Source organism: Rhinatrema bivittatum, chromosome 2 (assembly GCF_901001135.1).
Source record: "Rhinatrema bivittatum chromosome 2, aRhiBiv1.1, whole genome shotgun sequence".
Taxonomy (NCBI): domain Eukaryota; kingdom Metazoa; phylum Chordata; class Amphibia; order Gymnophiona; family Rhinatrematidae; genus Rhinatrema; species Rhinatrema bivittatum.
The window spans coordinates 480,978,765-481,003,300 of NC_042616.1; the positions used below are offsets into that span (position 1 = coordinate 480,978,765).

At 45.5% G+C, this 24,536-nt stretch overlaps 1 protein-coding gene across 1 annotated transcript in view; it reads left to right on the forward strand.

Moving 5' to 3' along the window:
* Positions 1–24,536, forward strand: part of LOC115085006 (serpin B6-like) — a 152,397-nt gene that overhangs the window by 37,495 nt on the left and 90,366 nt on the right. Inside the window, exons 3-4 of the mRNA XM_029590511.1 lie at positions 13,666–13,803; positions 15,855–15,972. Coding sequence (XP_029446371.1) covers positions 13,666–13,803; positions 15,855–15,972 — 256 coding nt within the window. The remainder of the gene's footprint in view (positions 1–13,665; positions 13,804–15,854; positions 15,973–24,536) is intronic.

Genomic DNA, 24,536 nt, shown 5'->3' on the forward strand with positions numbered 1-24,536 from the left:
CGCCTCCGATACACACCCCCCCCCCCTCTAAACCCATCCACTCCCCGATGGTTGCGCCTGGAGTGCAAATCAACTTCTCCGGGCCAAAATTAAAAAATAAACAGCCGGCAGTCACCGGAAGTCCTCACTAAGCCCCGCCTCTTCACCCCCCTCCCCCATCATGCTACTCATGAGCGCAGGAGAGAGAACATTACAGCGCTCACGCTGGCACAAGGCCTGCCCTTCCATTCAGTGTGGTTCTCAGCATAAAAAAGCCTCCTGCACATAAAATCGCTGGTACACATCCTACTGCCAGTATGAGTCCTGGAGTAGACATAGATTATGGCAAATGTAGCTTCTGTAGTGCAAACTTATTTAGTGCTCACTTCTGTTACAAGCCGTAACCCTCACCAGGGACTACTACAGTTCACAGGTCAGTGCAACTTCAGTCACCGAGGTTCAAGCGACTAACACAGATCCCAGACAGACAATATCTTCTGTAACAGCATCGGCCACTGACACTGAAAGAGACTCCCCTAAACATCAAAGGGGCTGATACACTGGCAGCTGATTCAGCCCTGCCTCCCCATGGCAGCAATCTACATCTTGTTACAGCTGCCATAGATCAGAGAGTAGCAAAGTTGCAGAAATCTGTATTCAGGAGAAGCAGACTGCTAACAGGATAAAATGTAGATGATGCAAAAAGAAGGCAAATCAATTTTCACAAGAAGCTCTATCCAGAACCAAAGGTGCCTGGTTTCCAGGACGTGTGCATCTGTGGATTTGGAAAAAAATACAACCTTGTCAAAGTCCTCATGTCCCTCATGTTTTCTGAAAATATGATATTGATGAGACACCCGACAAAAATGTCATGGGCAGAACAAACACGGACAGACATAGCCAGGGGTGGATTGGCGGCTTCGGGCATGCCCCGGTGGGCCGGTCCACCCAATCACGTGGTTGGTGGGGTTGGTTGCAGCAGCCTCATACCTATGGAGCCGCTGCGACCAACACCAGGCCCCCAGTGCTTCTCACATAATTAGGAGCCTCCTGCTATCTATATTTATATTTGGCCCGTTCCGCTGCATTCCCCGTGGGCACCATGGCCTCCCATACCTGATGAGAAACTGACAGCCAGAAACGCGATTATAGTGGCACCTAGTCTCCTTCCGCTGTCTGCACATTTTTCATGAGTTCCCTATCCTCTCGCGGCTCGCCTAGATCCTCTCCCCCACCTTCAGCCACCTCTCCTCCCTGGCTCAAACTTTCGATGGCAGGCAGTCAGGAGGCAGAGCCAGGGAGGAGAGGCGGCTGAAGGTGGGGGAGAGGATCCAAGCGAGGCACAAGAGGATAGGAAACTGCGCCTCAAGTCTCCTCTGCCGACTCAACCTCTGCTGCGGGCCCTGGCAAAACAAACAACCAAAAAAAACCTAAACTGAATAGTGTACTGAGGTTTGCAGTCTGTGATTCCCACACCAAGAGACACAATTTCCCATAGCTTCAGGCAGCCCACAGAGACACTGTTATCCCAGGGCTTTGCCTGGACCCCCCTAACCACCAATAAGTGATTATAAAGTTTTATTGATTATTCTCAGCAGTTGCTGCAGCTTTTAAACCGTGGAGGAGAGCTAACAGAGAGATCGTGAATGACTGGGCATTTGTGTCAGCGGTTAGATTCTGTGTAAGTGTGTATGTGTGACTGATCATTTGAGTGTGTGTCAGTGAGCATGTGAGAGAGTATGTGTAACTGATCATGTGTGTCAGCATGTAGGTGTGATAGTATGTGTATCAGTATGTGAGAATGTATGACTGTTTATGTGTGTGTTCGCATCTGAGGGTATATGTGTGATCATGTGTGTAGCATGTGGGTATCTATATGTGATTTATCATGTGTGTCAACATGTGAAAGTATGTGTGACTGACTGTATGTGTATGTGTGAACTTGTGTGTGATCTCAAGGTGTTTGGAATCAAAAGTTCCTAGGGGAGAGCAGGGGATTTTTTATCCTTATTGTTTTTAATTATTGGGTTTCTGACGTATCTGTTTTGAAATTTTTTATTCTGGTTTGGAAAATATTTTAAAAAAATGTTTGTTTTTAATTATTGGATATTTTATGTACTTGTACTGAAATATGTACTATTTTTATTAATATGATTTTACGATTATGATTAATTTATATTTCTTGATTTTATTGTTTGATGTTGTATGAGGAATGGTGGCTATTCTGATTTTCCACTGTTGCACTGCATACAGAGTATGGCTTTTTGTGATTTCCAGTTCAGTTTAGGTCTGTACATGTTGCGCACCCCGTCTGCGCTCGGCCCGTGCACGGGCCTGCTCACGGGCCTGCTCACCTCTCCAACTCCTCTGCAGGTCCCGGGTCGGCCTTTCCAGCAGCAGCCGCAAACTCCTCCAGCCCTCGGCGTCCCGCGGCGGCGGTCGCCAGGCCTTCCTCAGCGCACCAGGCCTCACGACGGGGCTCGGTGTCCTCCGTGGCATCGGCCCTGACCCTAGGCACGCGCGGACCGCTCGGTCCCTTATAGGCCCAGGGGTGGGTCTTATCTCCGCAGCGCACCCTGATTGAATGCAGTACTAAAGGAAGTGCCTGCCTGCACTTCCTTGCCTTGGTAATCAGGTCAACACCGTGTGTGTGCTAGTTTGCCTCCGTGTCTCATCGCCTGTTCCAGTCTTGTTCCAGTCTCATTCCAGTGTCTTTTCATTCCAGTGTCCTACTGTTCCAGCATCCTTCCATTCCAGCATCCGTTTGTTCCTACGTTCCCCCAGGTAGTAGCTATTGGACTGACTCTCTGGTACTGACCTCTGCCTGTTCTTGACTACGCTTATCACTGCCCGGATACTGACCTCTGCCTGTCTCCTCGACCATGTCTGACTTCTGGAATCTGACCTCTGCTTTAGCTGACCACTCTTGGACTGACCTTTGGAACTTGACTTCTGCTATTACTGACCCTGCTTCCTTGATTCTGGCCCTGCTCCTAGCCTTGTCATCTCAGATACTGTTCTGGTCTTCTTTGGTCCTCCAGACCTCCTGTCTTGACATGGACCATGCACCCTTAATCCTGGTGGGCACACCATTGAGTTTCCTTTATAGGAGACCCTGCGAGGCCCACCTAAGTCCAAGTGGCCCGGGTCCCCAAGGGCTCCACCGGGGGGTACTGTGGGCTTCCAGTGGTGAAGCTCCAGCTAACCTCTGTCTCCTCCTGTGCTCCGCCTCCTGGTAACAGGTGCTCCCTGGATCCAAAAAGAGAGCCTATCAGCACTGCTCCAGAACAAGGGTCCACCTACAGGGGCCAACAGGTTGCCAAGGCCATGGACTTGGTGGAGTCTCCCGCCTCCCCGGCCCTACCGCAACTGTCCAAGAGCATCGACGAGCCTTGGAATCACTGGCCTCTTTGGTTGAAGAGCTTCGTTTCCAGTTGCGAGATACAGCTCTGGCCAATCTGTGGGCCTATCGGCTTCCCTGCTACACAGAGCATCACTGGCTCTTCCAGCACCTCCTTGATTCAATGGGGATCCACGCTTCTGTCGCAGCTTCCTCAACCAGTGCTTCATGCAATTTGCACTGCAACCCTCCTTGTTCTTAAAGGAGACCATGAAAGTGACTTTCATCCTTTCTCACTTAGAGGAAAAGGCTCTGGCATGGACTTCTCCGTTGTGGGAACGCTCCAACTCCATGCTTTCCCAGCTGTCTGAGTTCATCATTGTATTCAAACGAACCTTCAGAAACCCGGGCCATCAAGCAGTAACCAGCTATAACCTCCTCCACCTCCATCAAGGGTCGAAAACCCTCTCCGAGTACACGGTGGAATTCAGGACCCTGGCTACTGAGCTCGGGTGGCAAGAGGATTGCCTGCAAGCCATCTTCCTAGATGGTCTCTCCAGTGCTCTCAAAGATGAACTTGCCATCCGTGAGACACCCACGTCTCTAGAGGGCCTGATCTCCCTCACCGGGAATATCGACCACCGACTCCGGCAACGGCGCCTAGAAATAAAGGCCTCTCGATCTACTCCATGCCCAATGCGTGCCGAAAGCCCTCCATATAAGGCTTTACCAGCACCACCGCCTCCTGCTGAAGAACCTATGCAGGTCAACCGTGGGCGACTATCTCCGATTGAACGCCTTCGGTGGAGAAAGGAAGGTCTTTGCCTTTACTGTGGTGCCTCCGGACATCTTCGGCAGTCCTGCCCAGTTCGTCCAGGAAACTGTAATGCCTGAGCCCGGCGGGGGTCCCGAGCTTGGGCGCTACTGTCACCAGCCCCCAACTTCTACTTCCAGTCTCCCTTGGCATTGAGTCTCACTCCTTCACCACCACTGCCCTTGTTGAAATTGGGACAAGTGGAAGCTTCATCGTGGATGACATTGTCAAACTCCTGAACATCCCTCTACAGCCCCTAAAGAAAGATGTCTCTCCGCATCGCATCCATCCAAGGGGAACATCTCCCAGGACTCATTACCCACCGAACGGCGGCCGTCTGCCTCACCGTGGGAACTCTCCACGAGGAGAAGATGTCCTTCTACGTGCTGAAATGTTTAACACATCCAGTCATCCTGGGACTGCCCTGACTCCAGGCACATGGACCTCAATTCGATTGGCAGTCCCTGCAGTTGGTGCAATGGGGTCCCAAGTGCCAGAAGACTTGTTTAAGGCAAGTGTCTCCAGTGGTAACCGTCCTCAAGTCCACCACCCTCACTGGGTTGCCTACCCAGTACACTGAGTTCAAGGACGTCATCTCGAAGCAAAAGGCAGACATGCTACCTCCTCTTTGCAAACTGAATTGCCCTATAGAGCTTCTGCCTGGCATGATGCCTCCCAAGGGCAGAACCTATCCATTGTCTCATCCAGAAGTCCTAGCCATGTCCGAGTATATTAAAGAAATCCTAGAAAAAGGGTTCAGTAGACCCTCTCACTCTCCCGCAGGAGCAGGGTTCTTCTTCGTAAGAAAAAGGATGGAGGGTTGTACCCTTGCATTGATTATAGAGGGCTTAACGCCATAACTCGAAAGGATCGGTACCCATTGCCCCTCACCAGAGAGCTGTTTGACCGCCTCCAAGGGGCTCGCATCTTCACAAAGTTGGATCTAAGGGGTGCGTACAATTTTGTGCGCAACCAATTGGAAGATATTTGGAAGATCGCATTCAATAACTAGGGATGGTCACTTGTACATCATGATGCCCTTCGGTCTCTGTAACGCCCCAGCCATCTTTCAATGTCTTATGAACAAAATTCTCTGAGATCTCCTATATTCCTTTGTGGTCGTATACCTGGACAACATCCTGATTTTCTCTAAGGGTCTAGAGTCACATCGTGATCATGTCATTACCGTACTTCAATGCCTGATAGAGAAACATCTCTATGCCAAATTGCAAAAATGCATCTTTGAGAAAAACCGTCTGCCCTTCCTAGGGGATATCATCTCCAACCGAGGGTTTTCTATGGATCCAGAAAAGCTTCAAGGCATTCGAGACTGGCCCCAGACAATTGGCCTCCATGCATTGCAACGCTTCCTCGGTTTCACGAACTATTATAGAAGCTTTATTGCTAATTATTCTACCCTAGCCGCTCCTCTCACCACCATGACAAAGAAAGGGGCTAAGATACGTGTTTGGACTCCCAAGGCGCAAGACACCTTGCACTCACTAAAAGAGGCCTTCTGTTCCGGCCCTTGCTTGCAACATCCAGACCCAAGATGTCCCTTCGTCGTGGAAGTCCACACGTCCGCTATTGGGGCCGGAGCAGTACTAAGTCAATTTTTTCCCAAGGGTACATTGATCCCATGCTCATTTTTCTCACACAGATTCTCGCCTACAGAACAGCGCTATACAGTTGGAGATCAGGAACTCCTGGCCATCAAGTTGGCCCTCCAAGAGTGGCGCCCCTGGTTGGAAGTGACTGCCTGCACTTCCTTGCCTTGGCAATCGGGTCGACAACCTGTGTGTACTAGTTTGCCTCCGTGTCTCATCGCCTGTTCCAGTGTTATTCCAGTCTCATTCCAGTCTTGTTCCAGTCCTGTTCCAGTATCCTTCTGTTCCAGTGTCCTTCCGTTCCAGTGTCCTCCTGTTCCAGTGTCCTCCTGTTCCTATGTTCCCCCAGGTAGTATCTATTGGACTGATTCTCTGGTACTGACCTCTGCCTGTTCTTGACTACGCTTATCACTGCCCGGATACTGACCTCTGCCTGTTTGTGACTATGCTGCCCACTGCCTGGATACTGACCTCTGCCTGTCTCCTCGACCACGTCTGATTTCTGGAACCTGACCTCTACTTTGGCTGACTACTCTCGGACTGACCTTTGGAACTTATTTATTTAATTTATTTATTTATTTATTTACAACTTTTATATACCGACATTCATATACATATCACATTGGTTTACAATTAACAAGGAGAGTAAAACCTTTAAATGAGAAAGGGAAAAATAAAGTTACATTTATCAGGGATATCAAAGGAACAAGGAGAGAGTGAGAAAATAGAGGGTCAGGGTGACAAGTACAGGAGTTAAGGATAGAGAAAAAAACAAAAATTAAATTACAAAAACTTAATTACAAAAACTTCTAGGTCTATCGGGAGGGGAGGGAGTGGGAATAGGTGAGCTATGAGTTCATGGGGGGAGACGGATTTATGAATAGGCTTGTTTGAACAGCCAAGTTTTTGATTTTTTTTTTTTAAGTTGCTGTACAGTGTTCTTGGCGTAGATCGGGTGGCATAGAGTTCCAAATAATTGGTCCTGCTATGGAAAGCGCCCGTTCTTTGGTGGAGATAAGTTGGATGAATTTGTGAGAAGGAGTAGACAGGGAACCTTTGTACGCTGATCTAGTGGGTCTTCTGGCGGTCTGCTTTGGTTGACCACTCTCGAACTGATCTTTGGAACTTGACTTCTGCTATTACTGACCCTGCCTCCTTGATTCTGGCCCTGCTCCTAGCCTTGTCATCTCAGACACTGTTCTGGCCTTCTTTGGTCCTCCAGACCTCCTGCCTTGACGTCAACCATGCACCCTTGATCCTGGTGGGCACACCATTGAACTTCCTTTCTAGGAGACCCTACGAGGCCCACCTAAGTCCAAGCAGCCCGGGTCCCCAAGGGCTCCACCCGGGGGGACCGCGGGCTTTTAGTGGTGAAGCTCCAGCTAGCCTCTGTCTCCTCCTGTGCTCCACCTCCTGGTGGCAGGTGCTCCCTGGGTCCGACCAGGGAGCCTATCAGCACTGCTCCAGAACAAGGGTCCACCTCCAGGCGCAACAGTACATTTCTATTTATAATTTAAGGCCTCTTAATTTTATGTTTGGTGAGAGTCTTTCTGTGTTCTCCACATGTGACCAATATGAGGTATTCTGCTAACATGTAGTTTCTGTGTTGATTGCTATAGATCCCTATTTTCTGTTTTCCTAATAGGAGGTGTATTGGTGTTTTAGGGTCTGGTGTAATATTTGCAGAGTTGCCTTTTCATAGGTAGGGTTGTTTCTGTTTTGAATGCTGGCAGTTAATGCTATTTTGGTATGGAAGGTTTGCTATATCATAATTGCAATTCAGTTTCCTCAAGGCTTTCTGAGGGCCAAGCCGACACCCAACATGCATAACAATAGGCCTAATACCATATGGGGTCCAAGAGTCTTTTTTTTGCAGAGTTTTCTGGTTGGCGGTACTGCAGTGCATGTAAATATAATATACGTGGTACTGTAAATGATATTTTTACCTCGGAAGACTCTACTTTGAATATCTTTTTAATGTAGAATCTTCTAAATATAATCTATAATTGTGTGTGGGGAGGGTGCAAGGCTGTAAGGTTCATTTAGGGTGTCTTATACTCATGCACTGGCCCTGGCTGCACTGGCTTCATGTGGGAAAGCAGGATTCTATCTCAAACTGTGCTGCTAAGGGTCAATGAATATCCCCAGTCTTAGTTGCAGCAGGGGATTTTAGCCACATTTTTTCTTAACCCCAGAAGAAGCCAGCAGAATGGATTACTTCTGGTCCTCCTGCCCCCTAAAGTAGGTATCAACATATAACAAAAATAGAGAGACATTTAACATCAATATAATATTTTATTAATATAGAAAAAAACCCCTTTCTATAACCCTACATAGACAAATTAAAACTAAGCTAGCACATTCATCCACATACAACACAATAAAAACATTGCATGAAGTTTGAAAAATTAATGCATAAATGTTTCTTTCATATTGGTATAATTATACATTCAATTCTATAAGTACAAATATGCAGAAATCACACATATGATAATTCAACAATTTTCATAAATTTAGAATCCATCTGTAATAGGTCCGACAAAAGATATCTTCGTTTCGCCTCTGTTATCTTGAGGCTTCCTCAGGGACTATTTTAATAGCGTTATACTTGCAGTCATGCACTGCAAAAAATAACAAAGCCATTATAAATCTTAATGGGTAATATATCATAATGTATTAACTCACACCTGAATGTTCCAATCTCGTATCAACATAATGTTTCCCACCAATGTTTAAAAATCCTTTTTTAATTAACGTTTTATAGTGAAATTTTTAATGAATGTAATAAATCAACTCATACACTGAACTGGCCCTATGGAGCTCCTACCATCTACCTGGACAAACCCTATCACCATGCACAACTCTCTTAACAACTTCACATCCTGCATTCAAGCCACAGGCTACAATTGCAGCAACCTCATATCCACAAGTTCAAACAAAACTTCAAAAGCTAAAACGCTCCCATTGTTAAATTGTATCCGTTGGAACCCAACTCACATTGCCATGTTCTATTCACTGCAGCCAAATTCGGACACCCGAATGTTGCAACATATCTATAAGAAGGTATTATCAAAGGCTGGATAATTCAAAATGCCGTTCCTGTGGTGTACATTCTTCAATTTATAATACAATTGCACTTTCTCTTGACGACAAAGCAAAGTTTTTGCCACATCAGCCGGCCCACATGTTCAAACTATCATGACGCTGTAATGATATAAAACCAACCTCAACAAACTATTGCTTTCAAAACTTACTAGAACACAGAAATGGAAGGGGTGAACCAGGAGGGAAATGCCTTGCATTGTTAGTGAGAATTCTGTTTGAGGGGGCTGGCTAGCTCTGAGCTTGCTGTGGAATCAGTGAGTCTCCTGGAGAGACAGGGTACAGAAACATGGTGGGAAAGGGAAAAGGAAGGGGTGCTGCAGGCTGGGGAAAGGCTGGTAATAAGCAAAATTAATGACTCGCGGGAGACATTCACTAAAAGGGCGAACTTTAAAACTGCACCACGTGTAAAATCTAGGGATTACACGTGCGGCCGGGCCTTGTGCGCACCACACGCATTTTAGAAGGGGCCTGGCTGTGTGCGTAACCCCATTTGCTGCTGTGCCAGGGGATTGCGCCGGCAGGCAGCCGGCGCGCACAACTTACACCAACTCAGGAGCTGGCATAAGTTCTTAAAGAAAGAAAAAAAAAGATAGGATTTTGTAAGGAACTGGGGAGGACAGGGGAAGAGGGATGGAGTATGGGTAGGGGTTAGGGGGTAGGGATGTTCTCTCCCAGTCCACTCCTTAATTGGAGCGGACTGGGAGAGAACTGGGAGGGAACTGGGGAAGGCCATGATGCGTCACAGTGTGAATTTTTCAAAACTGTCCCGCACACATGCACACACCACCCACTAATTTTATAACATACATGCACTGGCACGCACATGTTCTAAAATCAGTGCGTCCTTGTGTGCGCACCGGGTAGCACATGCACCTTTTAAAATCTACTCCTAAGTGAGCACATAAGCAGCAGCACAACAGCAGAATTTGTATATATGTCTGAGAGAGAGAGCGTGGGTGCATGCGTGCATGTGTATCTGACCTACTGGTTGGCAGTGTAATTGCCTCATTGCTTGGCAACTGGTTCAAGATTAGGTTGGTTGGCAACATCAGGCTACAAATCCAGGATATATATATATATAAAATGTAAATGTTCGTTTGTTCAAAATCGTAAATCTCTGAAAGTTCTTCATCGATTGCTTTGAAATTTTGACCCAACGTTGCATTCGAATACGCACGTGTTTTTATATACCTATATTATATAGATGTCACACCTGTGACAGGTAAAAACATGCTTTTTGGGAAAAACAGCACCATCTGTTGGACGTAAAAGCAACACACGCTATCTACAATATAAATGGGCTCTGACCGATGGACCACAAATGTGCAGTAGAGAGCAGCTCTACCGCGCATGTGCGGACCATAGAGCTCTGCACTACGTGCTGGGTGTCACAGAGGGGAGGAGGAAAGGGCAGACAAGTCGCCGCTCCGAGAAACAGCTCAGCCTGTTCCTCCGCCGCTGGGGAAGGGGGGAGGAAGTTGGGACTGCCGGACAGTTACACACGGGAGGAGGAAAGGGTAAAAAAGTCGCTGAGCCAGTCCGTCCACCGCCGGCGAAGGGGGGGAGGGAGTTGGGACGGCTGGAGGAGAGCTAATGCGCATTATGAAATTAAACCAGACTGAGCCAAGGCAACGCGTGGCCAGGTACAGCTAGTATATATATATATATAAACATGAAAGATTTAACCAAACAGGTATGGAGCCAACCAATTGAATGGATGGAAAGGGGACTGAAGTTCAGTTTGCTCATCCCTGGTCTAGGGTGTGCTCTACATCTTAATTATTTAGGAAAAAATGTGAAATTTTATGATAGAGATATTTTGGTTCCAGGTCACATAATGGACCTCTCAAGGGTTGGCTTGGCATGCTTTTGGGAGTTGTTGAAGCATGTGCTGCACAGAAAACTCACAAGGGTGTCAAACAAATAATCCGTCAGTCTGTTTTGAAAAAAATCCCCAGGCTAATATTTTCCTGTAATCCACCCTTGGACATAGCAATCTCATCCTTCTAGAAAGCTGGCTAAAGAAATCATAGATCACATTTATCAAAACTGTTGACCATCACTGGGGTTAAAAGCAAGAAAAATATTTCAAAACCTGTGCAGAAAAAGTAAGCTACCATCGGAGAATACATATACAGACTGTTTTGGCCTGAAAAACAAAGGCCTAAGCTAAGGTCTCTTGGATTAGCGCTGTCGGCACCTCAGTCATAGTCCGTGTGCTCTGTGCTGACACATTCACATGTTATGAGATGCCTGGAGAAATCCTCAAAGATCTTCCTGTCCAGCTCCTGCATGAAAATTGCTGATGCCAAAGCTTGAGTGGAATCCGTAGGAAAGAACACGTCCTCCCGAGTACTGATGGCTCTGGCATTGACCTCAGTAGATTGTCCTGGAATCTACTTAGACATATTACTCTGCTGAGAAGAAACGATCAATAGTTAATTGGCATAAGATGTTTTAAATTGTATAATGTGCCGATTATATTTTTTGTGCAGACAGAGGCTGCTCTGAATCTTTAGTTTGATTTTGTGGTCTGGCATGCTCCTACAAAGGGGCCGATGCAATAAAATTTGCGGAAAGCGAGCGCTGACTTTTCAGCGCCCGCTTTCTTAGCGCACGCATGGCACCCACAAAGGGAGCGCCATGCAATAAAGAAATTAGGGGGTCATGCTAGCAAAGAGGCGCTAAGGTCACGACCCCATGGTTACCAGCAGTCTGCCAGTTATGAACACCGATGCCGATAAACTTGGCGTCAGTTTTCATAACTGCAGTCAGCTGGTTATGAAAAGCGATGCCGAGCATATCAGTGTCGGTCTTCAAAGCGGCCGGCAGAGGTATTTTTTTCTTTTTTTTTCAGTGCGCTCAGCTATTAACGCCTGCTCCAGGCAGGCGTTAATATCTGAGTGATAAATGTGTGTCTGAGACGCACATTTATTTTTTTGACTGTGGAGTGAATGAGTAATAGCCTCATTGACATGCATTTGCATGTGATGAGCGCTAACTCATTCACTCCACGTCGGATGCGCGTTAAATAGGTGCTAATCCCCCTATTGCATTAGGGGGTGGATTAGTGCCTATTTAACCCGCGTCCAACAGCGGATTAAACAGTGCACTCGGCTGAGCACACTGTATTGCATCTACCCCAAAGAGTCTTTTAATTATGGGTGTTGAGATCAAAGTAAATCCTTCCGGACTGGAATCTGTGGTGGACAGAGTTTCATTTTTCATGTCATGTTTTCCTGTGTTGGCCAATGTCGCTGAGCATGTCCACGAGACAATTAATACTGCTCAATTATTCCAATAATAGGTATCTCATTTTGGTAACAAAAAGGAGTTTAAGTTAAGTTGGGAATGGAATAGCTGAAAGTCTCTGTTCTGGAATGGAGCAGCAGTAGCAGAGTCAATTCTTGAATGCCGCATGTTAACCTGGAACAGAGATAACAGACCAATATGATTCTCGGAGCCCCGCAAATGTGGAGAGATGCTTAAGCCATGGTGGCAGGGTGGTTGGCAGCATGTCCCACTAGACGGCTAAGAGAGCATATGCAGCCCAGGGTATCTTCACTGTGGGACTGAACTGTCCATTATAGAGTATCGATCTCCCTTAACTCAGAATAACTATTCCAAAGCGACAGATATGGACTAATGCTTTCCTTTCCTTGTAACACAATCTGCATCTCTTTATTTATTTATTTATGTATTTATTTATTTATTTATTTAAAAGAATTTATAATCCACGCTCTCCAGTAGTTCAGGGAAGGGAACAGAAATACATACACAATAAAAAAAAAATCAATAGTGAATCAGCATCAAAGACTCATGAGGGGTAAATGCATTAACTTTCAGCCTGCGGATGGAAGGAAATGCTGGTGCAATTAAGTGAAAGGGGAAAGGGGGGGCTTTAACTTTAAAAATGCTTTCTTAAAGAGGAATGTTTTGAGATAGCATGGAGGGAGTTCCAAAAAGTGGTGCCTGAGGTTCAGCCTGCCCTTTCCCGGGTTTCGGACAAGTGAGCTAACCGTGGTGACGGGACATCCAGGCGGTTTTTACTGGAGGATCGGAGCATATGGACCAGAGTGTTTATCTTTCAGGTTGCAGTGATTCATGGATTATTAACATTGTAACATAGGTTATGGATTGTGACAGACAGCTTATAAAGGATGTGTATTTGGATTTGCAACCAGTGCATTGACTGAGGAATAGGTGAAATGTGATCGTATATTTTTGCATCTGAAAGGATATGAGTGGCCGCATTCTGAATCATTTGTAGGGGGGTCGTACAGTGGTCTAGAGAAGTCCAATGTACAAAGCATTGCTGTAATCTAACCCAGTAAATATAAGGGACTGTAAAACGATATGGAAATCATCCGGATTGAGTAAAGGGTGAAGATGATGTAACATGGAGTTTAGCAAACAATGCTTGTACTACTGTTTTTATATGAGGCTTCACTGAGAGGATGGGGGTCAATGAGTCCTAAATTTCAAACTTTGGTGAGAATGGGTATGGGGTATTCCTGAAAAGTAAGCAGGTGGGAGAATTGTCACAAGGAAAATGTGAAAGGATGATAATCTCTGTTTTGGATAAGGTCATTGATAACTTGTTATGGTGAAGCCATCTGTGACTGATCTCATGCAACGTTTGGAGCTGTGGGGTGGGGACTGGTGAGGGAGGGAGGTGATTCAGTGAGAAACTTTGCATGAAGCTGGTGGAAAGTGATGGGCTGTGGTCAGTAGGAAGCTAAGATGTTTCTAGAACACACTCCTAAAGACAGAAGAATAATGGAGAAATGTGGTATTTGTCTATTTTTTTCTTTGAACAGGCACTTCACTTTTCCAAAGCCAGAGAGATCCATATGGTGTTCCATTCACTTCTGGCAGAGATCTACCATCCTGAGACAAACTATCTGCTCATAACCGCCAACAGGCTCTTTGGAGAAGAGAGCTTTGAATTTATTGAAGTAAGCTGACCGAATTTAAGTGTTCTGCACTACTGAAGACTAAAAATAGAGCCAGAAGTTGAGACTGAATTTTAAATGTGGATGGGAGCATCATATGTTCAGTGCTGTTTACCTCTAAATAGTGTTCAAATCATGCACTGTTTACATGTGTTGGCAAACTTTCTTTTTAATGGTGCATCAAGCACCCAATTTTAATTAAATATGTGGTTAAATCAAAGCATCGATTCATAGTTTCATTGTCTCCATCAAAGCTTCAGTTAACCTCAGATTTAAGCATTTTTTATGTCATTAATTTTTTTAAATGTTGAAATGCAAAGAGTATATGCATTAGATATCCAAAATGTAAATGTATAATTTCCCCTGCTGATGCCTGTTTTTGAAGGCTTAGACAGGGACGTAAGACTGTAAACTGAATGGAGAATTGTTGGCAGCAACTGTTACACTCAGCAGTTCGCGGTCTATTTCCATTGACAGATTGCCGAGGCAATAGAACCGGCAGATTTAGTTGTGTTGAAAGCCATTCCCGGTTTAGCCCAAAAACTGCAGTCCCTCCAGTCGGCCCTAGAAATCATTCCACAGATATGAACAACTTCGCTGCATGCCTGGACTCCTTGACCCTATCCATTGCCCCACCGCCGCCCACTGCAATTTCAGCACTGATTCCAGACACCTGTCAGTCAACAATTCCATTGCCTGCTCTACTCCGTTATGTAGGAGATCCTAAGCGGTGCCAGGGATTTATTAATTAATGCCATATGCATTTTTCCCCCCAGTCGGCACTCTTCTCTCCTTGATGTTACGGCTCTGGCTTGGGCGCACGCTGATCCCCTTCTCATGATCCTCCAAACATTTGTCTCGCCTTCAAGCAGGTCTTTGATGAGTCTGGCCAGCTGCCCATGATGGGCTCAGACCTCCTGCACCTGCACCAAGGAAATCGATCATTAATGGATTACGACATCGAGTTTCGAACCTGGCCACAGATCTAAACTGGCAGGGAGACAGTCTACACGCAATATTCTTGGAAGGTTTAGCTCGCGGCATGAAACTTCCCACCTCTCTCAAAGGTCTCATCAATCTCACAGGAAAAACTGATAGACAGCTCCAAGAGCAAGCTCGAGAGACCTGCTCAGCTCAGAAAAGTCTCTCCAGGGAATCACTTCCTTCTACAGTTGACACCATCATGCCATGGGGGGGTTTACCAGAGGAGCCCATGCAACTGGGTCATTCCCATCTCATGAATGAAGAGAGGACTTGACATCATCAACTAGGCCTCTGCCTTTATTGTGGAACTTCTGGTCACATATTGGCTCAGCCCCCGGAAAGAAGGGGAACCGTCTTAAGCCATGAGGCACTGGAGAAAGTGATCCTCGGCCTGGCTACTCCATCTACCCATTTCCTGTGCCTGTCTCCCTGATACAACCCTCCATATGCTTCACCACTCAGGCCTTCTTGGACTCTGGTGCCCGAGAGGAATTTTGTGCAACAACTGGTAAAGAATTCCCACGATTCCCTTGATACCACCTTTGGGACTTTCCTCCATCCATCAAGATACCCTTCCCAGTTTGGTGACTCGTACCACTCTACTGCTCACACTAAGAGTAGGATCCGTGCACACAGAACTCACCTCATCAGCAGAGGCCCACTCTTAAGTCCTGCAGGCCCCAGAACTTGAGGGCTTAACCTAAGGGGAACATGGGCTGGTATAGGTGAAGATCCAGTTGGGCCTCTGCCAGAGCCAACTCCACCAGCCAATGATGGGGACATGCAAGGCTCCACCCTGCAGGTTGCACCAACTTCACCTCAGTCCAAGGGTCCAAGCCCACAACATTGTGTTTATATAATTTTCAAAGTGGATTTATGCACACAAGTCTGCTTTGAAAACTGTGGTATATTTTATGAGGGCTATTTGATAATTACCCTCTTAAAATTTTCATAGCATTTTTGCACACATTCATGCTATCTTTGAATTATCTCCCTTTTCCTTTACAGTACTGAGGAAGTGACCTTCATGGTGGTATTTTCCAATTAATGTGTTTGGCATCTCCTTACAGGAATTTTTGGAAACTACTAAGGAGTGCTACCAGGCGGACCTGGAGAAAGTCAGCTTTATTGCAGAGTTCGAAGAATCCAGAAAACTCATAAATGCCTGGGTGGAAGAAAAAACAGAAAGTGAGTAATAACTATAGCCTCCCCATACCCAAGTAGCAGAGGATAAAATATTCAGTCCTGGAAGGTAAAAAACAGAACTGGGTTTTAAGAGTAACCAAAATAAGTAGCATGACTGTGTAGCTTCAGCAAGGAATAGCTTGGTAACAGCTAGAGGAAACAAGAAGTAGACGCTTGCTGTGGCTCAAGTGCACTTTTATTTACAGTGAAAATGACTACAAAACAAAATGGCAGCAGACCTTCACTTCAGGTATTGTAAAACAGACAGTACCATCAAAATTCAAACACTTCAGGCAGTTCACCTTAATGTCAGGCAACGCACAGGCTTTAAGCATGAGAAGTCCTTTAAAACATAAGAAGTATTACCCAACCTTAATTGTAGCAGGTCTTTGTGTATGCTGGGACTCAGTCAGTTCCCCCGTGCCCATCTAACCCTTCTAGGCCCTGAGGTCTTATAATCTGGTGAAGGGCTCCTCCCTTAACACAATATTCCCTGTGGGTCTCAAGCTTAAGGAGTACCAGGTGAGACTGCTGTGCCCAGTCCTTTAAGGTAGTCTGAGGAAGTTTTCTATACATTCTTTCACATATCCTCCCCCTTATCTCATCCTTGCCAGGATGAGCATATGCCTCCTCAAGGGACACCTCTCTTGATAGAAATCTGCATTGGCATTCTCCTTTCCTGTCCTGTGTCAGATCTTATAGTTGAAAGGTTGCAGGGCCAGGAACCATCTCATCACTCTTGCATTAGACTCCTTGTTCCTATTGATCCATAGGATCAATGAGCATGAATTGCCACCCCAGTAGTTAGTAGCATAAGGCCTTTATGGCCCACTTGACTGCCAAGGACTCTTTCTCAACAGTTGAGTAACGTCTGTCACATGGCATCAGCTGCCAGCTGATATAGGCAACAGGATGTTCTTGTCCATTCTTCTTCTGACTAAGACAACTCCCAAACTGACCTCTGAGGCATCAGTTTGCACCGTGAAGGGCTCAGTGAAGTCTGGACTTATCAGGACCGGTTCAGAGCATATTGCTTCATCAGGGCTCTGAAGACTTTCTCTGCTTCCTCCGACCACTGGACCTTTTCTAGTGCTTTATTTACCAACACCCTTGTGAGAGGCTCTGCCTTTTCTGAATAGTTGGGAATGAATTTTCTACAATATCTTGTAAGGCCCAAGAAAGCTCTCACTTTCACCTTTGTTTGCAGAACCGGCACCCAAGTGATTGTCTTGATCTTCCTGGTCTGTGGATGGACCTTGCCTTTCCCCGGGGTGTAGCCAAGATACTGGACCTCTTGCCTACCCAGCAAACACTTCTTAGGATTAACTATCGGCCCTGCTTTCTTCAGACAAGTTAGCACGGCCTGGAGTTGGCTAAGATGTATCTTCAAGTCATGGCTGTAGATCACAATGTCATCCAGACGGGCAGTTGTGTACCCTTAAGTAGGCAGTCGACCAATTTCTGAAATATTGCTGGTGTGCCATGAAAGCCAAACAGGTGTATGGTGAACTGAAACAGTCCAGCGAGCATTGAGTATGCTGTCATCTCTTTCGACGAGGGCATGAGAAGCACCTGCCAATACCTATTGGTAAAGCCAAGAGTACAGATGAACTGGGCCAATCCTAGACGCTCAATCATCCACTTATGGCATTGGATAGTCATTGAGTTTTGAGACTTCATTCTCCTTTCTAAAGTCAATATAGAACCTGATGCTCCCATCTGGCTTTGGCATCAATATTATGGGTTAGGACGTGTCACTGGTAGACTCCTCTATTACCCCAAGTTGGAGCATCTCCTTCACTTCTGTCTCAATGACATGGTGTCTGGCTCTGGGAATCTGATAAGGTTGCTGGCTTACCACAACTCCTGGAGATGTAATGATGTCATGTTGCATCATGGGTGGGTACAACCAAGCAGGTTTTAGAAGATCTCCTTGTTTTTCTCCACCAGCTGCATCAAGTCCACTGTAGAGTAGACAGCTATTCTCCAAAGGGAACTTGGGCTTGGTCCACTCTCAGCCTGACCTCTGGGCCAAATTCTCCTTCCTAAACCATGCCACACTTCCTGCAACACCCATTTCTTCAGGAGGTTGATGTTGTAGATTTGGGTCTTCTTTCCTTTATATGGCTGAGCTATCTTGTAATCCATGGGTCCTGTTTTCTCTACAACTTCATAGGATCCTTGCCAACAGGCTAGTAGTTTGCTTTCTGACAATGGAAGAAAGGTAAGATCCCGGTCCCCCAGCTGGAATACTCGCTGGACCGCAGGACGTTTGTAAGCTCGAGCTTGAGAATTTTGAGCCTTTTACAGATACAGGTGAGCTGCTTCACCAGCCTTTTTTAGGTGATCTTGTATGCTGAACATCCACAGTCCACAAGGTTCTGCCCAGGGTTCACTGCCTCTTCCCAGGTCTGACGAGTTATATCCAGGATTCCTCTTGGTCTCCTTCCATATAGTAACTGAAACAGGGAAACCCCATTGAGCTTTGTAGTACTTCGCAGATTTTGAACAGCACATAGGCTAGTAGTGTATTCCAGTTCTTATCATCTTCTTTAACATCTTTGAGCGTCTGATTGAATGAAGCACTCGACGAGACCGTCCATCTGCGGGTGATACACTGACATCCGCAAAGTTTTTACTTGAGCAGTGTGCACTGTTATTTCATGACTTTGGAGATGAAAGGGGTACCATGATCCCTCAGGATCTCCTTAGGTAGCCCAAGTCACAAGAAAATCTCCATTAGGGCAGTAGCTACCATTGGGGTCTTCGTATTCTGTAGGGGAACTGCCTCCGGATACCTGGTGGTGTAGTCCAGTATGATGAGAATGTATTTATTTCCTAGGGTTGCTTTCTAGTGGCCCCAGAAGATCCATGCCCATTCTTTCAAAGGGGGTCTTGATTATGGGTATTGGTATGAGAGGTGTTGCCTGTATCCCAGCAGGCTTTGTGAGCTGGCAGATAGGGCAGAACTGGCAATACCACTGGACCTGTTTATGAAGGCCCAGCCAATAGAATTGTGCCATCATCTTTTCTGGTTCATTTCCTCTCCCAGGAGACCCCCCCCCCCCCCCCCCCCCCCAGAAGATAACTGAGAGCTAACTGCATGACCTGTTGATGATAGGGTTTGGGAACCAGGAGTTGTTTTTAATCACTTCCCCTTCCATACTTCCCTTTGTGACTTTGTACAACAAATTCCCTTTCATCACAAAATAGGGAGGGACGGGGGTCTACCACCCTTTGTATATGCTCATGGGCCCACTTAAAGGATTCATCCTCCCTCTGAGCTTGCCTAAAGTTCTCTGGATCACCCCATTCCTACTCCAAGGGACCAGGTATGACATTTTGGGTGGGTGGTTATTCTTTCCCTGACTCCGACCCCTTCTCCCTGGCTGTCTCTAATTTAGCAGCATGGGTGTTTTTGTCCTGTCGGTGTTGCCTCTGAAACTTAGCAGTCTTAGATTTTTAATGGAACAGATCAGGGTCCTCCAATGGAAAGAGCTCTGGAGTCTCCAACTCTTCAGGGTCTTGACTGGATGAACTTGTCATAGGCTGATTTCAAAGAGACTTGAAATTTGGACAGACCCATCCAATGATCACGGGGTACGGTAGCCAAGGGAGTACTCACACCTCCATCATATCTTGAATGACTGGGGTCTTCAGACATACCCAGCTGGTTGCATACTGTCGATGGCCCCCATGAATACATAAAATTAAATTCAAAAAGGAAATGTCACATCAGAAAGACTTTATATGAATCACCGATTCCCAAAATATATCAAAATTGGTGATTCATATAAAGTCTTTCTGATGTGACATTTCCTTTTTGAATTTAATTTGGTGTTGTGGAAATTGTCCTTGTTCTTTTTGATACGCCCCATGAATACATGCCAGGATCACTACCTTATCATAATCAATTTGCATTTGTTTCAGCGAGTCCCTCTGAATGAGCATTTCACACTCCCGGAGTCAACTAGTGCTTGTGTAGGAACCCCATCAAGCTCAATAGGGATCACAAACTTGGACATACCCTGGATGGAGACATCTACAAAGTTACAATAGTGTGGAGTTACTGCATTAATGTCCATTGCTTTCTCTTCCCAGCGGGGACAGTCTCTTGCAAAGTGGCCTCTTTTTCCACAACTGAAACATGGTGGTTCGACTGAGGGTTGCAGCTGGGGTGAACAGTCTGGTCAAACCTTCTTTGCTGACAGTCGAGACCTCTGAGTGGGTTAAGGAGTTTCTTTTGGAAACATAGCAGTTAGGACATGGTTTCGGCCTTATAATAGGCCTCCGCTACTTCTAGGGCCTTTTCAACCATAAGTCCTGGATGCCGGCAAACCCACTACCTCATGGATGGATCAAGGCTGTCCTGAAACTGTTCCAGCAGAACCGCATTGGCTATCTCCTCTCCGGTTTTCCATTCCTAGTGCAGCCATTTCCAGGCAGCATCTTTAAGACTGTAGAATAAGTTCCTAGGGTTCTGTCCAGCCTGTAAAATTCCACGTCAAAATCGGTGTCGGTATGCTTCTGGGAGTGAACTCCACTCTCCCTAGAATAGCTGCCTTGCCCGTCCTATCCGGATTAGCTGTTTGTTAGGCATCTTGACTTGGTCTGGTAAGTTCCCCAGGTATGTAGCCAACCTGTCCTCTGGCCACCCTACTAGTCTTGCAGTCAACTCAATGTTCTTCAAAAAGTTGTCTGGGTCTTCTCCAGGATTCATCTTGAGGAGTGTCGATGCCACTGAAGGCAGACGGGTCACTGCCATTTGCACTGCTTGGGCTATTTGTATTGAGACTGTATGCTGTTCCATTCCTTGCTCTTGCAATGCCTGCTGCTGGTTTATTTGTGTTTGCATGATGCCCTGTAACTGCTTTTGGCCGGTAGCAAGGATTTGGTCACCTGCTCCATGTTCTTTGCTTACTGAATTGCCTCCAATTTACGTACCTCTCCGGGAATAGGAGAGTAGGAAAAAAATTTTAAAAACCTGCTGGCCTATCTGGTCCTTACTTACTTCTTGACCCATGACTATTCTGGCAGGGATAGCCCCCTTGGCCTATTGCACAAGATGGGAGAGTATCTGAGAAGCCCCAGGAAAAGAAAAAAAAACTGCAAGGGTTTTTTTTTTTCTTGCTGTAGCTGTGGGTTCTTTCCTGTGCTTCCTGCTTAGACAAGAGAGCTACCATATGTGGTAGCTTGAGCACGGAATGACTTGGTATCAGCCAGAAGAAACAATAAGTAGACTCTGACTGTGGCTTAAGTGCACTTTTATTTACGGTGGAAATGACTGCAAAACAATATGGCAGCACACCTTCACTTCAGGTATTGCAGAACAGACAGTATAAACAAAAATCAAACACTTCAAGCAGTTCACGTTAACGTCAGTCAACACAGTCTTTAAGCATGAGAAGTCCTTTAAAACATAAGAATCTTACCCAACCTTAAATATAGCAAGTCTTTGCATATGCTGGGACTTTGTCAGCTCCCCGGGGCCTGTCTAACCCTTCTAGGCCCTCAGGTCTTATACTTTGGTGAGGGCTCCTCACTTTACCCAGGATTCCCTGTGGGTCTCAAGCTTAAAGAGGACCAGATGAGACAACTGTGGTCATTTAAGGTAGTCTGAGGGAGTTTTCTGTACACTCCCTCACAATGACAATAAATCAGAGACGCATACATGCAAATAAGCAAGTTTGCCTACCGTAAATGGTGTTTTCTGTAGATAGCATTATAAATTAGCCATTACATGTGGAGTGACATTCTTCAGTGGCACCGAACAGACTTGCCTGTTCTAGCTCGTAGAGCTTTGAGCTCTACTGAACATGTACATGAATTCTTGTGTGGGCATTGCCTCATGAGCTAATTCTAACTACGTAATCGACTCCAGGGAGGAAGGCGGGTATTCAATGGCTAATTCAACTTGCTGTCTACAGAAAACACCAAATATGGTAAGCAAGCTTTCTTTTTCTGTTGATAAGTAGACTGAATTAGCCATTCTACATAGGGAGTCCCAAACTGAGGGTTGCAATGGATCATTTACCGAGTAAGCAACCCGGACTCCACGTGGAGAGTAGACTACTGTAAGAACAAGTTACGCAAAATTGCTTGTCCGAATTTGCTGTTATTCCTTGAGACAGTAATGGGGCATAACGATGTGAACTGATACCCATATCATAGCTATGTAGATGTCCTCTAGAGGCACTTCTTGAAGATGAGCAACAGAAGAAGCCATAGCTTTCACTTGATGAGCTTTGACAATCCACAACATGTAATCCTACTAAAGAATAACAGTGCTCAGTGCATTCTGCTATCCAGTTAGACAAAATACATGTGGCAACTGGCACACCAAGTCTGTTAGGGAACACAAATAATTGCGAAGCCTGTTGATGTGGCTGCATTCTTTTCTTATACTAAGCCAAAGCTCTTTACAATCAAGGTCTGAAGGGCTTTCTTTCCTTCATGCACATGTGGTCTTGCAAAGAAGGTAAGTAATACAATGGATTAACATGGAAATCCAAGACAACCTTTGGAAGAAACTTCAGGTGAGTGTGGAGGACCACCCTATTATGGAAGAATTGCACATATGGCGGATAGTAAACGAGAGCTTGGAGTTCACTGACTCTCCTAGCTGAGGTGACTATGACGATGAATATTACTTTTCATATCAAGAAGAGAAGCCATCTCTAGAGGCTCAAAAGGTGGCTTCATTAATTGAAAAAAGGACAATATTCAAGTCCCATTGAATTAGAGGTTTTGTACCAGAGCCTTAATGTACCATAATCATTTCATAAATCTCAATATCTGTGGATACATAAAGATGGGTTTAGTGTCCACCAAAGCATGGTAAGCCACTATGCTGTTGAGATGTTCTCTTACAGAAAATGTGGTGAGGCCTAATTCAGAAAGGAGGAGCAAGTATGGAGGAGCTCAGTAATCGAGGGTCTCTTTTGCCTAGAGCAATTGAAGACACATTGGCTTTCTAGCTAAAATCATTGACTAGGAAAAACAATGCCTTCAAATGGAACAGATATTCCAAGTGGTGTCAACAGAATGCTTTGGACCCATTCTCTTATTTGCTCAATATACTAACATACTTTTTACTTAGTAAATGCTTGGGCTCACAAGAGAATCCAAGGCATTCTATTGGCATCACTTGGAATATGTGTTCCATCTGAAGGCATAGTTTTTCCTAGTCCATTGTTTCAGCTAAAAAGCCAATGTGTCTTCAATTGCTCTAGACAAAGAGAGACCCTCGATTATTGAGCATTCAATGTCCAAACTGTTAGCCTAAGGGATGGAAGGTTTGGATGATAGAGCATTCCTTCATCCTGAGTTAACAATGTAGGGTCTGTTCCCAGCTGAATGGGAGGACTGCTGGAAAGTTGTGTTAGATGTGAAAACCACATTTATCTTTGCCACACTGGAGCTATGAAGATCAATTGAGCATGATCTTGTAGCAGATCTTGCACTGTTCTGGTGATCAGTGGTAATGGTGGAAAAGCATACATGAGACTTGTTCCCCAATTGAGGAGGAATGCATCCTGAACTATCCTGTGATCACTGGATAGAAATCAGCAAAACTGGTCTAGACCCCATAAATCAAATAATTTGTCAGTTGCTGATTGTCACAGAAACCACTCGTGTGGACAGACTACTCTGCTGAAGTGATCTGTGATCATGTTGGAGATTCCTGGAAGATAGGTGGCTTGTAGGACTGCCTGATTCCTGGTTGCCCAGTTCCAAAGTTTCAACACTTCCTGGAAGAGAGGCCATGATCCTGTGCCTTCTTGTCTGACATAAAACATGGCAACTTAATTGTTGGTTTGCATCAAAATAATCTTTCCCCAAAAAAGATGTGTGAAGGATGCCACCGAGCAAGATGGCCGCTTGAGTACAAAGCTCCTGCCCGAATCCCTGTTAATCCTCCCTAAATAGCAATCTCTGGTGATCTCGCTCGACACTATCAGGCTGATTTTGCAATATTCCAGCCCAGGATGGCATCCGCGAAGAAAAAAACCTGATTTGAAGCAGTTCTCTTTCATCTCTGCTGCGGCGGCCAGTGCCCTCGGATATAAAGAAGAAATGGCGGTGCAGCCAGAAGCCTCAGAACCGCGCTGTGATTAGGGAGTAATCCCTATCCCGGATGCACCTTCTCAATCGGAATTCCAGACCTCTCCTCTCAGTGGTGATCCTCTCCTCTCAGTGGGAATTGAGAGGAGAGGATCACCTTGCTGTTGGCTGAAAGGAATCAGTAAGTTTTTGCTTGGGACATTGTCTTTTTTAAAAGTATTGGGGCAAAATTAACTATTTGGGAATATTATTTAGTGTGTTTGTGTGTTTGTGCTTTTAATAGTCAGTAAGGCAGTGAATAAACAAGTTAGACTGTATTTTTAAATAGTCAGTCAATAAGGCAGCTAGTAAGCAGTGGTAGTGTGTTTATTTTTAAAAGTCTGTAAGGCAGCTAGTAAGCAGAACTGAGTGTTTGTATTTAAAAAAAACAAAACAAAAACACAAAAAAACCAAACAAACCCAAAAAGTAGCCAGAAGCTAGAAATAAGCTAGGAGCAGTGTAT